The 15418-nt window shown below is 42.1% G+C and overlaps 2 protein-coding genes across 6 annotated transcripts in view; both read right to left on the bottom strand.

Moving 5' to 3' along the window:
- Positions 1 to 3500: 3500 nt before the first annotated feature.
- jagn1b (jagunal homolog 1b) lies at positions 3501 to 6232 on the bottom strand. Its single transcript, XM_083549709.1, has 3 exons — positions 6078 to 6232; positions 4933 to 5030; positions 3501 to 4848 (listed from the first exon to the last, which is right to left on the bottom strand). The coding sequence occupies exons 2-3, from the start codon at positions 5019 to 5021 to the stop codon at positions 4383 to 4385; spliced, it is 555 nt and encodes a 184-aa protein (XP_083405835.1). The 5' UTR covers positions 5022 to 5030; positions 6078 to 6232; the 3' UTR covers positions 3501 to 4382.
- Positions 6233 to 6824: 592 nt separating this feature from the next.
- col8a1b (collagen, type VIII, alpha 1b) overlaps positions 6825 to 15418 on the bottom strand; it is a 22056-nt gene continuing 13462 nt past the window's right edge. For 2 of the 5 annotated variants that reach the window (XM_083549707.1, XM_083549704.1), the window contains exons 2-5: positions 10578 to 10875; positions 9925 to 9960; positions 9779 to 9814; positions 6825 to 9680 (exon numbers count right to left, since the gene is read on the bottom strand). In XM_083549707.1, coding sequence (XP_083405833.1) covers positions 7780 to 9680; positions 9779 to 9814; positions 9925 to 9960; positions 10578 to 10875 — 2271 coding nt within the window. In that variant the 3' untranslated portion in view covers positions 6825 to 7779. Of the gene's footprint in view, positions 9681 to 9778; positions 9815 to 9924; positions 9961 to 10577; positions 10876 to 13825; positions 13989 to 15418 lie in introns of those variants that run through there. The other 3 variants (XM_083549708.1, XM_083549705.1, XM_083549706.1) reach the window with 3 other exon arrangements.

The following is a 15418-nucleotide window of genomic DNA, read 5'->3' as shown; positions in this document are numbered from 1 at the left end:
CAGTGGGTTAAGGCTGGTGGTGATTTGCTATAGATACCTAGCAGGGTTTGAGTCCCACTTAAGGTGACGTCTTGATTCTTACACTTTGTTTCTTTGCTAATAATTTCTCTCTGCAGGTATTAAAAGACGAAATATAAACCTCACAAAAAAAAAAAGCAGGTGAGTGTGTGGGGCTTGATGGCTTTGTGGTAAAAGCCTTTGCCCCTGGACTCGGAGGTTGCTGGTTCGAATCAGGCGTGTCCTGAGACTGGGTGAATTGTGAGAATGTCTGTGTGTGGTGAGAGCAGATCAGGTAAGTGGGGGGTGAAAGGTTGCGTGTGGTGAGGAGAAGATTGGGGTAAATGGTGCTTTAAAAGCCTGGAAAAAGGTAACATTTTCCCCTATAGATGCAAAACTAAGTTGATACTTTTTCCCTGCATAACCCCCTGCCTTTACCTCTTCACGGGTTGGGGGGGGGAAATGCCCAGATATTGCCCCCCTTTCTCAGCTTACACCCTCCGATTCCTTCTCAGCTCACGTCCTTCGATTCCTTCCACGCAGCTCTTTCACAGTTCTTAACCTGAACCTTTCACCATTTCATATCCCAGAGTCCTGGCTGGGGTTTGAACGAGCAACCTCTCAACCTAGAGGTGAAGCTCATCCAACTGAGCCACAGGATCTCATACTAACAAGCTGTTTTAATGCACATTTCACTTTTCTATTCTACAAACTACAACAAACAAAAGGTTTTTGATTACTACTCTTTTCTTCTGTTCATTTCTAAAGTTATACTATGAGAATAAATGAAAACTAAAGCTGAGGCATGAACCAAGGACTTTCTGCACCAGAGACCATGACACTAACTATTAAACTGGAACAGATGCTGCTTATTGGACTTTTGTCAGGAAGTGAGTTTACAATTAGTACTCAACTTAAGTAGGGTCTAAACTCTACACCTCAGCACAACAAAATAAATCACTGCCCCATAACGTACCGATCCACAGATGTCCATCAATTCATAGAGTAAGGTACAGTACAATGGATTGTGTTTGCGTGTTTTTTTTTTTTATTAGTGTAGTGGAGTGGAGTGGAGGTGAGGTGAGGGCTTTATCTCTAGATCACAACACTATAGGCCACACCCCACAGCTCCCGTTAAGTCTTGAGTCCTCCTACAAGTCCTGCTTTCTCTATAAGGGTAAACACTAATGTGTGTGTCATGTACAGGTTGAAATTCATCTGGGGTTTGAAGCCACACTCAGGAATTTGCCCTTTGCATGATCTCAAGCTATAAGGAAAAGATAACTCTAAGTAAGAGAGTTAAATCTCTAAAAGCTCTGGTAGAACATAAAAGTTGTTTGAACCAGTGGGTGAAGCTTAGAGCCTGTGACTCAATTAGATGAACTTGGGTTTATGTTTCAGAGGTTTCTAACAACACATTCACTCTTCACTCAGAGATGGTCTTATAACTTCTAAACAAGTTTTTCCTTTTTGAAGTTTCTACATATCTATAATTATCTACTGAAGACCTGAGGTTTGAACCACTAAACTCTGAAACATAAACCAAAGTTCATCTAATTGAGTCACTAATTCATCTAAGCTTCGCACTTCTATATTGTACCAGGACTTTCAGAGATTTTATCCTGTTACTCAGAGTCGTCTGTTTCTTAGAGCACAATATCATGTTAAGGGCATATTCCTGAGTGACATAAAATCTTGCCATTTATTTGTCGTAAAATAAAACACGCTTCATACATTTACACTCACACACACACACACACACACACACACACACACACACACACACACACTTCATACATGCGCTTAATTGTCCAAGGTGTAGTGTCACTGATGATGTTGTTGAAGAAGGACAGAGGGGGAATTGTTTGATTGTTTGATTGCAGAGTGCCAAGATGATGTTAATCTAATCTTGTGAAGATTGGACAAAATCTTCTATCTAGATCACTGCGAGAACGTTATGAGAACGTTGGGAAAATCTGTTGACTGTATTAAACACTTGATAATGAAATATACCCATGAAGTGTTTAAATTCAGACAAAATGGGTGAAATTTTGATTTGCCTTTATTCAGCCTGTAAATAAATTTAAACCAGTACATGAAACACACACAGATTGGTGTTTACCCTCATAGAGAAAGCAGGACTTGTAGGAGGACTAAAAAGGGAGCTGTGGGGTGTGGCCTAGAGTTTTGTAGCCCACTGATAAAGTTCTCACCTCACACTCCGGAGCGCACTGATGTCAACTTCACCTGCACCAATTAACCCCCCCCAATCCTACCCCACTCCTTTGTCTGACAGAAGCCCTTGGATCAGTCGGTTATCAGTGTGTGATTACTCTGTAGTGCTGAAGTGTAGAGTTTGGATCCAATTTGAGCCGAGAATTAATTGTTATATGTGAACTCACTTCCTGAGCCGTTTATTAACACAGTGGATCAATAAGCAGCATCTGTTCCAACCCTCAGGTGGTGTAGTGGTTAACATCATGGTCTCTGCTGCATGTAATCCTTGCTTCAGTCCTCACCTTCAATTTAGTGGTGTTCTTATCGTTGAAGACTAGAAATGAACAGGAGAAAAGAGCAGGCAGCAAAATCTGCTCTCGTCCCAGTGTGGTGTAGTGGTGATCATCGCCGTCTCTGGTACCTGAGGTCCCTGGTTTGATCCTCAGCTTCAGCTTTTGTTTGTGGTTGTTTGTAGAGTAGAAAAGTGAAATGTGCATTAAAACAGCTTGTTAGTATGAGATCCTGTGGCTCAGTTGGATGAGCTTCGCCTCTGGGTTGAGAGGTTGCTGGTTCAAACCCCAGCCAGGACTCTGGAATATGAGACGGTTGCGTGAAAGGTTCAGGTCAAGAGTAGTGGAGAGAGTTGCGTGAAAGGTTCAGAATGTGAGAAGGAATCGGAGGGCGTAAGATGAAAAGGGGGGCAATATCCGGGCATCTGCCCCCCCGGCCCCTGAGGAGATGAAGGCAGGGGGTTATGCAGCAAAAAAACAGAAAAAAGTATCGACTTAGTTTTGCATCTATAGGGAAAATTTTCTACCAAAAACTATCACTTTGACTTTTTCTGGGCTTTTGAAGCACCATTTACCCCAATCTTCTCCTCACCACACTCATCATTTCACCCCCTACTCACCTGATCTGCTCTCACCACACACAGACATTCTCACAACTCACCCAGTGTCAGGACACGCCGGATTCGAACCAGCAACCTCCGAGTCCAGAGGCAAAGGCTTTTACCACAAAGCCGTCAAGTCCCACACTCTCAGCTACTATTTTGGGGGGGTTTGTCTTTCGTTTTATACCTGCAGAGAGAAATTTATGCCAAAGAAATATGGAGGACTTGAACCCTGACAAGTGTCTACAGAGACCCACCAGCCTTAACCCACTGAGCTATCAGAGCTGACAGGGTGTACACCTCTATTTGGGTGGATTATCTCTTGTTTTCTACCAGCAGCGATTTACCGATCAAAAAGCACACAGCAAGAGAACGACATCAAAACAACTTGAACCAGGATTAAAAACCAGGAGTTTAACTCACTGCACTATTGTGACATTTATGCTAATTAATAAAACTAAATTCAGCAAATCCAAAACAAATTCTTTAAGTATCATTATATAGATGGATGTTGTTACTGCTCTTGACCACAAGGTGGCATGGTCAACAGTTTATTCAGGGGGTGAAGATAATGCAAGATATTTTTCAGTCAGTTTTTTAATATGAACATGCACAGATACACCCTCGCGTCTTGTTTTTATTTTTTTCGGACAGGAGAACGGTTTTGAATATTCCCTTTGTTCAGAAGGGTCTTGAGATGATGTGAGGCAAATTGTGGTGAAGATAAGTCACGATTAGAAGAGGAGTAGCTATATAGTAGTATGCTAGACCCTTTAGAAATGTGAAGCTATTAACAATAGCCCCGAGACAGTGTGGTGTTTAACAACGTGGTTATTTGTGTGATGGTCTTCAACATGGTGGTGCTCAGAATGATGGTTACAACGGGCACTTTAATCTCGTGTTGCCACTACATTTCTCACAAAATATTTATTCTTGTAATCTTGGATTTCTTTATTTTTTCTTAACAGGGCACTAAAAGGCCGTCGTACCTCATAACAAGTACCCAAAGTCTGAAAATTGCCTTTTTTAAAAGACTTTAATTTTGTCTGTAATTAACCACAGAATGAATTCTGGTCCTTTTCTAACAGAATAAACGTGTGTGACATGGACATCTCTGAATCATGGCATGAGGGACTTAATGTTTTGGTCCTGAGTAGAAGAACTCGAGAAAGAGCTCACATGGTACACAGGAAATGCTTTGTTGTTAGTGGGTTAATTAGCACAGTTAAAGTGCCAGGACATGAGCAGAGTCTCAAAACAATGTTCGTAACCGGTTTCACTTCTTCTTCTTTTCCTGGCTGGTGGTAGTAAACCAGGCATCCAGGAGCTTCTTGCTGTAGTAGATCTGCCAGGCGTGCACCTGCACGGCCAGCACGATAAGCAAGTAGAGGACGGAGACCGCGGAAAAGCCGAAGATGAAGCGGTACGCTTTGCCGTGCCGGTAGAGCTGCTGCGCTACGGGGAACATCTCCATGGCGCCGTAGAGGATGGGCGCGGCGCAAAACAACCCGGCGCCGATCATGGACACGGCCAGGTAGCCGCTGTTGTTCCTCGGCAGCGCCATGAAGCTCAGCGCTGTGGGAATGATGCTCAGCAGGTACGGGTACTCCCACTGGTAGGGGCTCGCCACCAGTTTGTGAGAGAGTAGATTCAGCTGGCTCACCAGAACCTGGGCCAAAACTAACGCCCACAGCACCACGTGAGCCACGTTCAGCTTTCGGATTTCCGATTTCAGAGCCACACTGGTGACGGAAAAGGAGCAAATGTTCAATACGCCTCAAGAGCACTTTGTTTTAAGTAACATACAATAAACAGCACACACAAACCTAATTTGATAATGTGAAGCCACTCGTTCCCGGTGCTGAAAGTCACTTCCATCCGTACCCCCGACTCTCGGCCCGGCTCGCGATGCCATGGCAACACCCTGAGCAACAGAGAAGCATAAAACGTGAGCAACTAAATCAGCATGATCATACATGTTACTTCTCCTACATTATTGTTAAAACCGAGTGAAAATTAACGGACACATTTAAAACTTAATCACCAGCATCAGGATCACAATTTTTTCCCTCTCATCACCAACTGAACTCTACACTGCCATCTACTGGCAGCAATCATTATGTGTATATGTGTGCATAATCAATTTTCTGTATATACAGTATATTTCATTATTATGGTGTGTATGTATATAAAATGTGCTGTGCCTTTTTATCTGTACAGTGTGAATAAATCCTGGTAGCTGCTCACCTGCATTGCATTGTACCTGTACTATTCTTTCTTTTCCACCAAATCTACAAATAGACATGCTATCAATCTACCCACCTACCCACCTACCCACCTATCTATCTATCTATCTATCTATCTATCTATCTATCTATCTATCTATCTATCTATCTATCTATCTGTTTTGTGAGTCGATTCCGAATTTGATTCCACGAGCTTTGAAACAAATTATTTGATTCCAAGACACGAATCGGTGTCCATAACGTGTTAATCCGCGCTTGAATTTGCAGAATTGATTAAATATCTAACAGTCTTCATGCTCGGATACTCCGTGATAATAAAAGTGTGGAACTATTTTTTTTTTTCAAATCATGTGTGCGGAGTCGACTCCCGCATTCCTGTCAAAAGGAATCGACTCCTTAGGCACTCGACTCGCCTTACCGCTCTTCTCCCTGATATTCTCTCCCCAGCGATCTGTCTGACCTCCGTCAACATTATTACTTAGTAATAAATAACTACAGGAAATTAACTCGCTGTTATTTATTGAGCTGAAACGTGGACGTTATTTATTAACTAAACTCCACATTGGAGGCTTGTGCTGACGTTTCGCTCAAAACCTCAACTCTTCGTGCGAGGACGTGAGCAAACTAACTGCATAATAACATAAAAAGATACAATAAAAAAATTATTATAATATATTATTCGCTAAGAATTCAAAATAAAAAAAAAGAAAGCGATCTTGCCTTACTTTGATTGCAACCGCCAGCCACTTCTACGCAATCGAACACACTTAGTGAAGCTCAATCCCAAACAACTTGCATCCACCCTACACTACATAGGCGCCCTACGCTGTAAAATAAATGGAGGTTCTATGCGTTCTAACTAGTGCCCTAGAAAGGCATTTGACACAAGCTTTAGCCAATGAAAGAGGATGGCTTTCTTCTTCGTTGCCTTTATTACAGTTGGATTTGTGTTGCCGACATCTAGCGGCCTGGGGGTATTATTACACAATAAGCCCTGTTTAATTTTCTCAGCAATGTGTTTAAAATATAAATGTGCTTAAAAAAAGAGCTTTTTTAAGAACATTGTGGACATCAAACAGGGTTCATTTAAATATTTTGAAACTGTAAGAACTTCTTCACCAAAAACAGGCAAATCATTGAGGTGAATATGGATAAAAGTTTGTGGACACCTGCCACTTTTTGGACATGAAGAGCGCTTGTGGAGAATGGAGATTTGTACTATATGGACAAACGTTTGTGGACACCTATGTTCCACTAGATTCTGGAGTGTACTTCTGGAGATTTATTCAGCCACAAGATTGTTAGTGAAGTCAGGTTCTGGTGTAGATGAGGTGAGGAAGCACATTTATTCCAAAGCGGTTGAAGCTCTATAGCAGGAGATCTTTAGTTCTATTCTTATCCCAGTGGTGTAAGTAAAACCCTTTATTTAGATTTTAATTCTGTATAATGCACAGATCTCACACACACACCCGTCATTTCTATCAATTAAATTTTATTACAAATCTTTTTTTTAAAATGACACCATAAACATCACTGTTCCTCGTTCAATTAAATGTTTAGCACCACTATGAAAATCTTTCTGTATGTTTGATGATCTTTTTTTTTGTAACAAATTCAAGCACTCAGTAGTAAAACAAAACAAAAAAACATTATAATAAATTATACTTATTACCCCCCCCAATCCCACCCCACAACTCCCCCCCCACCCCCCCACCCCAAGAGAGAAATCTTTTCAGCATCCTACTCTGCCAAGATGTAACATATGACCGAGCGACGGAATGATACTACGTTGATCCTGTTTTTTAAAAACGAAAAAAAGAAAGAAAGAAAAAAGGAAATATATACATGTACACATATACACCTTTCACAAGTTTCCCCCTCGGGTTGAATCGGTAAACAAAATTGACCTTGTTTCTTGATTTGTACTCGTTTGAGTAACTGGGAAAGCAAAATATACCATAACAAATGTGTTGCACCATAAAAAAAAATAATAATAATAAAAAAAAAAAATAGATTACAATGAGCTAATGTATTGATTATTGTAAAAAGTGCATATGGAAAAGAACTGAAATACGCTAGGTATGTATGCGATAATTAGCCTATGTTCTCCCTGTATGATTTAAATACTGTGGCAGGTAATATGTGGAGAAGTGTGGGCTTGCGATTCGAGTATTCTATTGCGCTGATATGTAAATGTAGCCGATATAAGACTGCATGGCGAGGAACATCTCCGAACGGAGCCCCTCACCTAAATATATGTTTAGTTTTTCTTTGTAATCTTTCCTGTGTTTGGAACTTCCCGCTCAGCTCCCCTTGTTTACTTCACAAGTGAAGAACACTGATGAAATCGAGATGACTGAACCTTTTAATTGGAAACTCTGTTTTGCTCCGTGTGCATATTTTGTCTCGCCGATAAAAGCGAGCACATTACATCGGGTATAATAAATATCCAGAAAAGGACGAATGGACATATTGACCAGCGTAAAGCCCGGACGCTTGATCTGACGGTAACTGGACGTGAACAGAGTCTCCGGACTGTAGAGGCAGTACCGCGCTTCCCGACGCTTGATCCAGATAACCTTTTTTGCACTCATCGTACGTGTACATGACCGGTTCATTGTTCTTTTGCAGAGCAACCCAAACGTTGCCCCCTTTACAGTGGACGTGGTATGCGAAGTAGTAAATTCCTGGTATGCTGCAGGAGAAAATGCCGGTTTGAGGGTTATAATTCTGGTTGCCGTTGTACAAGATCTTGTTAAAGACTACAGGTGTGCCAACGGGTGGGAAGGGCGCCGTTAGTTGAGCAGTAAAGGCAGGCATCTCAAGAACATTCCTGCCAATGAATTCTCCAGGCTTGTGTTTCTTATAAGCGCCTTGCATGGCCCCATCAAGTCCTGGACCCACTTCAGGAAGAACAGCACCATTGCCAGTCGGAGGCCCAGGTGGACCAGGTGGTCCGGGAAAGCCGGGTATTCCAGGTTTACCAGGAAGTCCACCAGGACCTGGTTTTCCTGGTGGACCCATTGGGCCTGGAATACCAGACTTTCCTTCACCTGGTGGTCCAGGCTTCCCTGGTGGTCCATATTCGCCCTTTGGTCCGGGAAGTCCAGGCGGTCCAATTGGTCCACTTGGCCCCATAAATCCTGGGATTCCTATCGGGCCTTGTCCACCTTTGTCCCCTGGTAGACCAACCTCCCCTTTTGGTCCAGGCTTGCCATTAACCCCAGGAAGACCAGGTAAGCCTTTGTGTCCATTTTCACCCTGAGGGCCTAAAGGTCCAGGTAAGCCTCTGGGTCCTGGTTGTCCACCTTCTCCTGGGAGCCCTGGTTTTCCTGGAAGTCCTTGAGGACCTGGTTCACCTGTGAGACCCACTTGTCCTTTTGGCCCAACCTCACCACCCTCTCCTTTTTGTCCAGGAAAGCCAATGCCACCTGGCGGCCCCATGTGACCAGGTGGACCAGGAAGACCACCTGGTCCAGTTGGGCCAATTATTCCAGGAAATCCACCATGACCTTTCTCACCCTTTTGACCTGGAGCCCCAGGTAAGCCACCATATCCTTTGTCACCTTTTTGTCCAGGGTATCCAGGTTTACCAACTCCAGGTAAACCGGGACCGCCTGGGAATCCGGGAGGACCTGGTTCTCCCTTTCCACCTGGAAGACCAGGTGGTCCTGGAAAACCACCCAAACCAGGCTTGCCAATACCTGGAAGGCCTGGAGGCCCTGGCTGTCCCTCTTCACCAGGAGGCCCTGCTAACCCTTGCTCTCCAGGGACACCAGGTTTACCAGGACCTCCAGGGGCCCCAGGTAGTCCGTTTAAACCTGGCTTTCCAAATCCCGGTAGTCCTCCTTGTCCTTGTACCCCTGGAGGCCCAGGTGGTCCTTTTACTCCTGGCAATCCTGGAAGACCAAGTCCAAAGTCACCTTTAGGTCCTGGAAGCCCAGGAAGCCCTGGAGCGCCCTTTTGTCCAGGTTCACCACGAAACCCAGGCTGTCCAGGTAATCCCTGTCCACCTGGTTTTGACAGACCCGGTAACCCAGATGGGCCTGGAAGACCAGGGGGTCCTGGCAAGCCTACTGGTCCAACCTCACCACCATGACCCATGTCTCCCTTTGGTCCTGGCATTCCAATCCCTCCAGGTTTTCCTGGCAGTCCTGGCATGCCGGGTTTTCCAATCCCAGGGTATCCCTGAGGGCCTGGTAGACCTGGTTTTCCAGGAACTCCTGGAATCCCCTGGCCTGGTGGTCCAGAGGGCCCTGGGGGTCCTCGAGGTCCCATAGGGCCAACCTCACCTGCAGGACCTTTCTGGACTCTGGGAATATTTTCACCTGAGGGTAGAATGAAATATTCTTAGTATATGTACTATGTGTCTAAAAAAAAAAACTAATTAATGGATATAATTAAGGTATAAAACAGCAGACTTCACCTGAGGGACCTTTCTGACCTCGGAGAATGTTTTCAGCTGATAGGGGAAAGCAATATTTTATGAATACTTATGTTCTGCATTGAACGATTTTGTAGTAGATGAACAATAGATAATAAATATGTTCAAAGAATGGCAAGATGCCTCACCTGAGGGACCTTTCTGACCTCGGAGAATGTTTTCACCTAAGGAGAAAATGTAACATCATAAAGACTTGATGGAAAAAATGGAAGCTGTATAAATAAAGCAGAAGATTTATACAGTAAAGCTAAAATCTTTTTTATTCTAATGGTTATTAGTTATATTATTAGTTTTAATATCGGTTTTCTGCAATTAGTAGAGATAACGTCTGTCTTGACGTGGAGGCTTGAAACTGTCAAAGTGCCAGCTTATGCAGCTTTTTAAAAATGCTATATTTCCTTGAATGATATACAGTTGATTGTTAGGAATGTGAAATATTGTGTGGGCAAACCATGTACAGGTCACAGTTCCTAGATTGTTTGTTTTGGCAAGAGTAGGCCAGTTAATTTAATGAACTTGAGCTTTTCTGTGGCTTTATTGTAGCACGGAATGGCAAGCAACGGCATGAATGACGCAAATGTGGGCAAGACGGAAAAACAAAAATGTCTACAAACGAAATGTGGGCAGATGCCTTGCTGCGCTGTAGAGCCTAGATCTGGTTTAAATTAATTGCGAAACAAAGTAATGCACCACCTTACTTAAAAAAAAATTTTTACATGTAGAAAGTCCAAGCAAAAAATAAATGTGATGTGACATAAACGTGATTTGACGATATTCATACCTTTGACTAGATTGGGGTTTGCCAAAGGATAGGGAATCTGCGGTTGTTCATTTCCATAGTATGGGAGTATGGGCATATCGTTTCCATATGGCAGATGAGGCAACTCTTTCCCTAAGTATTGCTGCTGGGGGATCCCTTCCTTGCCCCGCGGCGTTTGAGGAAACTGCGGCAATGGTTGGTTTTGCTGGGCCAGCTGCTGGTGCCCGTAGTATGCCCCTGCTTCGGCATGATGCAGCAGGTAAAGCTGTACCAATACTGCAAATCCACAGGTGTAGTGGAAATGCATGGCCATGTCCTGCTGAATTGAAAAGCAAAATAAAAAATTTAATTGATGCACATTTACTTTATTATTTTTCTAGAAATATAGCAATAACAGAGTCAACATTCAGTAGACCGAAATGTTCTGGGGTAAGCCCAGGTCGGCTTCCCGAGAGCATTGTTTTAGTTGAAATGATCATCATAAAATAGCATAAAATTCTCCACTCTCGCTCTCAGATAAGATAAGCGCCAAAGCTTTGGACAACATGTGAAAAATACGTCCCTTGTGTGCAACAGGTGGCTTTCAGCTGGTAAACAGCTGATAAATCTTTTTAGCTTTGGACAGGGTGGACTGCTTAAACGATCACACCATAGCTTTAATAAAGAGCTCAAAGTTATGCGTGTTGACGCACAACTTTTTAAATTAATCATTAGCTTTTTTTAATGTATGTGGAAAACATCCCTTTCCAGAGCGACCTGCTTTATTTTTACAACCCAAGAACTCAAAGTTGCAGCAGCGGCAGCTTGGTGGCACCGAGATTTGAACTTACGACCTTCCGATTAGAAGTGCAGCATCCTAACCACTGAAGGGTTGGTGCCATGACCCAAAAGTTTTAGCATTTTTGATCACAGCAATTTGGTCATACTTTTATCCATTTTCTAGTTACAGTTAACGTTGTTAAAACATGACCTAAAGATATTGGAAAACAAATTTTCAGCTTTAATTCTCAAAATGATCCCACTGGTAATGTCTTCCACAAAATATTAAATAAACACTGTTGCTATAGAAACAAGAATGTATCAATAGTCTGCAAATCATAAACTGAATTTAACACTATCCTTGTATTTTGTGGTCTCAAAGTCTGGATCCAGTGTGATTACTTACGGGTTTGCAAAATAATCCAGCCTCTGTTCTTTTTAACAGAAGGCCCTGTAAAATGTTCCAGAAATCTACAAATTCTTCAGATGATATCGCTGGATGAATGCGTGTGTTTTTGTGCTCTTGACTTAGTCATGTAAAAGGTCTGAACCTCAAGTCTTTGAGAAGCAGCAAGGCATCACAGTCCACTTTTCTTAATGATTTCTTGAATGATTTAATTTGACAAAGAAAAAAAAAAACAAGAGTGGTACAATGCAGACTTCTAATAGCAAGAACAAGCTAAACGAATGAGGTCTAAAAATAGCATAGCAACCAGTGGGACCCAAGCTAATGTGAGCACTCTTTCTCCTCCGAGAGAATGTCTTGCATTGAGCATTACTGGCAGTGGAAACTATGGCTAATCTGGAACACATTTTGACACCTCATTTATAGGAAAACAGAACTTGTTCCTCAGTTCCTCATACAAATGATGAATCGCACAAGTTTCGGTGTTTAAGCCAGCGCTAAGATCCTGCGCTGGGTTTCTTTCCCCCTGCTAATTATGAGTGGCACTTGTGTTATCGGGCAGAAACCCAATCAAAGTTAAATACATAAAGATATCGTTTTTTGCACACTGCAGAGAGAATTCTCAAATGTGACTGTTGCTTAATATGTAGTTCATATAAAAAAATTAAATAGCCATCGGGGAGATCTTTTCCAACAAGCATCCAATCTACACAGGGATAACAACATAGTTTTCCAGCTCGTAGAAACCTAAAATTGGTCAGAAACCCCTTGAGGGTTTTTCGGCTGTACCTTTGGCGAAATCCTTCAAGGCTCCGGCACCCATTAGAAAGGGTTCAATGCGAAACACTATTTGAAAGCTTGAAACCATGCAATATCCGATAAACCTTTGTAGATTGTTTCATTTGTAAGTGTTTGCTTGATTACATGATTGGAACCACAAATGCACAATGATGATATGTTCCTTTGTATCATCAGAGCACATTAGTAGGTGTTTGACACGCATGTTGGTTTTGGCTATTAAACTTAGACAATATGGCTTCCTGGAGGGAAAAGAAATACATATGCGCTGCCTATTAGTAATAGGACACACTAGCCACTTACTACTGCGTGTAGCAACACACTAGCGTCCATTTTGTATAGCTGTGAAAGTTCCGGTTTGACTTGAACACCCCTCGTACACCTACCCCCACTCTTTCAATGGCCAAATGAAATCCCAGTTTTGCTAGATAATTCACATTTTTTTATTTGCTTACACATTTTCTTGTCTCTCATAGCAATAGGAAATTACACCGTGCCAGGAAAGTTTCCTTTTGTGCCAACAGAGGGCACACTTTTTGGAGTTCACACACAGCTTTTAAGGTTGCACCCTGATTGTTCCCTAAAAATCAACTGCTCAAGGATGTTTACTAACTTGTGAAGCGCTTATATTACGTTGTGTTATATGTAGGATTTGTTTGTATATTGAAGATTAACATACCTGAATGCACTTGAAATGACCATCTATCACTGCAGTGCTTATGTATGTGTCATGAAGGGTCTCTGTAGGTGCTTTCAGGTATATTTATTTGAAGTTGGACAAAGCCACTTTAAGTATACATCATGGCATTCGACTCTGGATCGGAAGGTCAAATCCGAGATGCACCGATCTGCCACTTGGTGGGGCCCTTGAGCAGGGCTCTCAACCCTCACCTGCTTATTTGTGTAATTCGCTCTAGGGCGTCTGCTAAATGATATAAATGTAAATGTATGCCTTATGTTATGAAGAGCTTATCTAGGAGTCAAGAACCAAAGTGACAACTTTTAATGTGAAAGGATTAAATTATGCAATTTTCACCGTTCAAACGCTAAACCCCCCCCCCCCCCCCAAAAAAAAATAACACGAGGGTCGTTAAAACCATCCTGGAAAGGAGAAGAAATCTCGAGTTCAGAACAGTGGGCGCCTGCCAGGACGTTTGATTTATGAAAGCCATACGTGTGATCCGATTTCTTCCTTTACTACATCAAGGAAGACGAATGAGGTGTTTCTTGGTTTCGACAGCATGCTAATCGTGTGCGCCTGGTACGTTTTGCCAAGATGAACACGAGGAAATGAAGAACACGCAACTCGGCTTGAAGATCGGCCACTTCCGAAGAACCCGAGGCCGCGGTTATGACATCTGGTCAGCGGCAGGAGTGGCACCGGGGTTAGACGGGAAGTCTGAAGGTTTCTTGCCGAGATTTCGACAAGCGTTTAACAGAATTGAAGACGGTCCATACAGCTGTGAATCTTCCTCTGTTCTTGTATCGATTTGGAAAGGGGACGATAGAAAACATGTGGTTAGAAGTTTCCACACTAGAACTTCAGCAGCAAAGGAATTAGTGTAGTGAACGAGCAGGAACGTTTTCCAGTAGAATGTATACTAGAATAAAAAACTCACATTATAGAGCATGTTAGCTTGAAAAAACACTTAGATGAGAATACTGTTTACCGCAATGATGCGAACGAGTCAACTCTCCAAATCGCCTCTTTTATGGCTATTGATAATCAGATTTGACTCACGTATATGAGCAATTTCTCCGGCATTGCACTTGCAATGCAAGTTCATCCAAAGATTTCCAACTATGGAAACCTCATTCCAACAATCTGAGCTGTTTATTTTATAGTATTTGACTCTCAGCTGCATCAGTGTGGCAGATTAGCAAGATCCGTATCCGTGTCTGCATATTTCATAAAAATGACAAGCTCAGTTTCATTGATTTAAAATGTTTGGTAAGATTTCATGTAGAAAAAACAAAGCCATATGAAGAATGATCGCTGGTCAAAATCAATCATGCTTTCTCCTGGGTTGGAAAAAAAAATGCTAGTGAGTATTTTAAGCTAAGAACTTTTAAGATGGAACTTTCCATTGCTAGATTATTGGGAACTCTGAGGTTAAAGTTTCAACATTTTGCTTTCAAAAGATAGCTAACTTGTAATTTAGACTATAGCTTGTCTTTATAGCTAGCTATTTACAGTTGTAAAGAATGTTAGTTATGCTAGCTAGGCAGCAAGTTGTTTGTGATGCTACCTTGCAAATTATACCTTTTCAACCCATTTGTGGTTCTTTCCCAAATTGTTAACCCAAAGATGAATACACACAATTGTAGTGGACACAATTGTCACTTGAACTGGGAGACTCAACTGTTCCAGCATGATAATGTGAAGATATGCTTTGAGATCTTGAGTGACCTGCTATAGAGCTTTGACCTCAACCGAATTGAACACCTCTGGGATGGATTTTTCACTCTGATTGCACTCCAGGCCCCTCTCCTCACCTCACCTAGTTTGGTACCTGACTTTACTAGTAGACTTTACAAGTCCTTGTTTCTGATGGAGCAGAAATCTCCACGATCCAATGTAACTGTGGCGTGAACGTGGAGTTGTTCAGTTTTAAAGTTCCAGATGTTGCAAAATACTGACCATGGAGTCTCCTTCCACAAACGTTGAATAAACATCTTACTAAAAGCATCAACAATTCTATGCTTTTATCTGTATTTGATACCGTTTTTAGTGTTCAGTACATTAAAAAAATTTATTGTATTTCCAACACGATAAATGAAAATAGATTATAAATGAATATACAGTGCAATAAATACTTTTTATGACAATACCATTTAATTTAATAATAAAAACGCTTGTTCAGAACCCTGTAAGAACCCCACAATACTCATGTCATGC

This window comes from Silurus aristotelis (genome assembly GCF_946808225.1).
Source record: "Silurus aristotelis genome assembly, chromosome: 9".
NCBI classification, from domain to species: Eukaryota; Metazoa; Chordata; class Actinopteri; order Siluriformes; family Siluridae; genus Silurus; species Silurus aristotelis.
The sequence above is the reverse complement of the archived record's forward strand: the minus strand, read 5'-3'. Positions and strand labels throughout refer to the sequence as shown.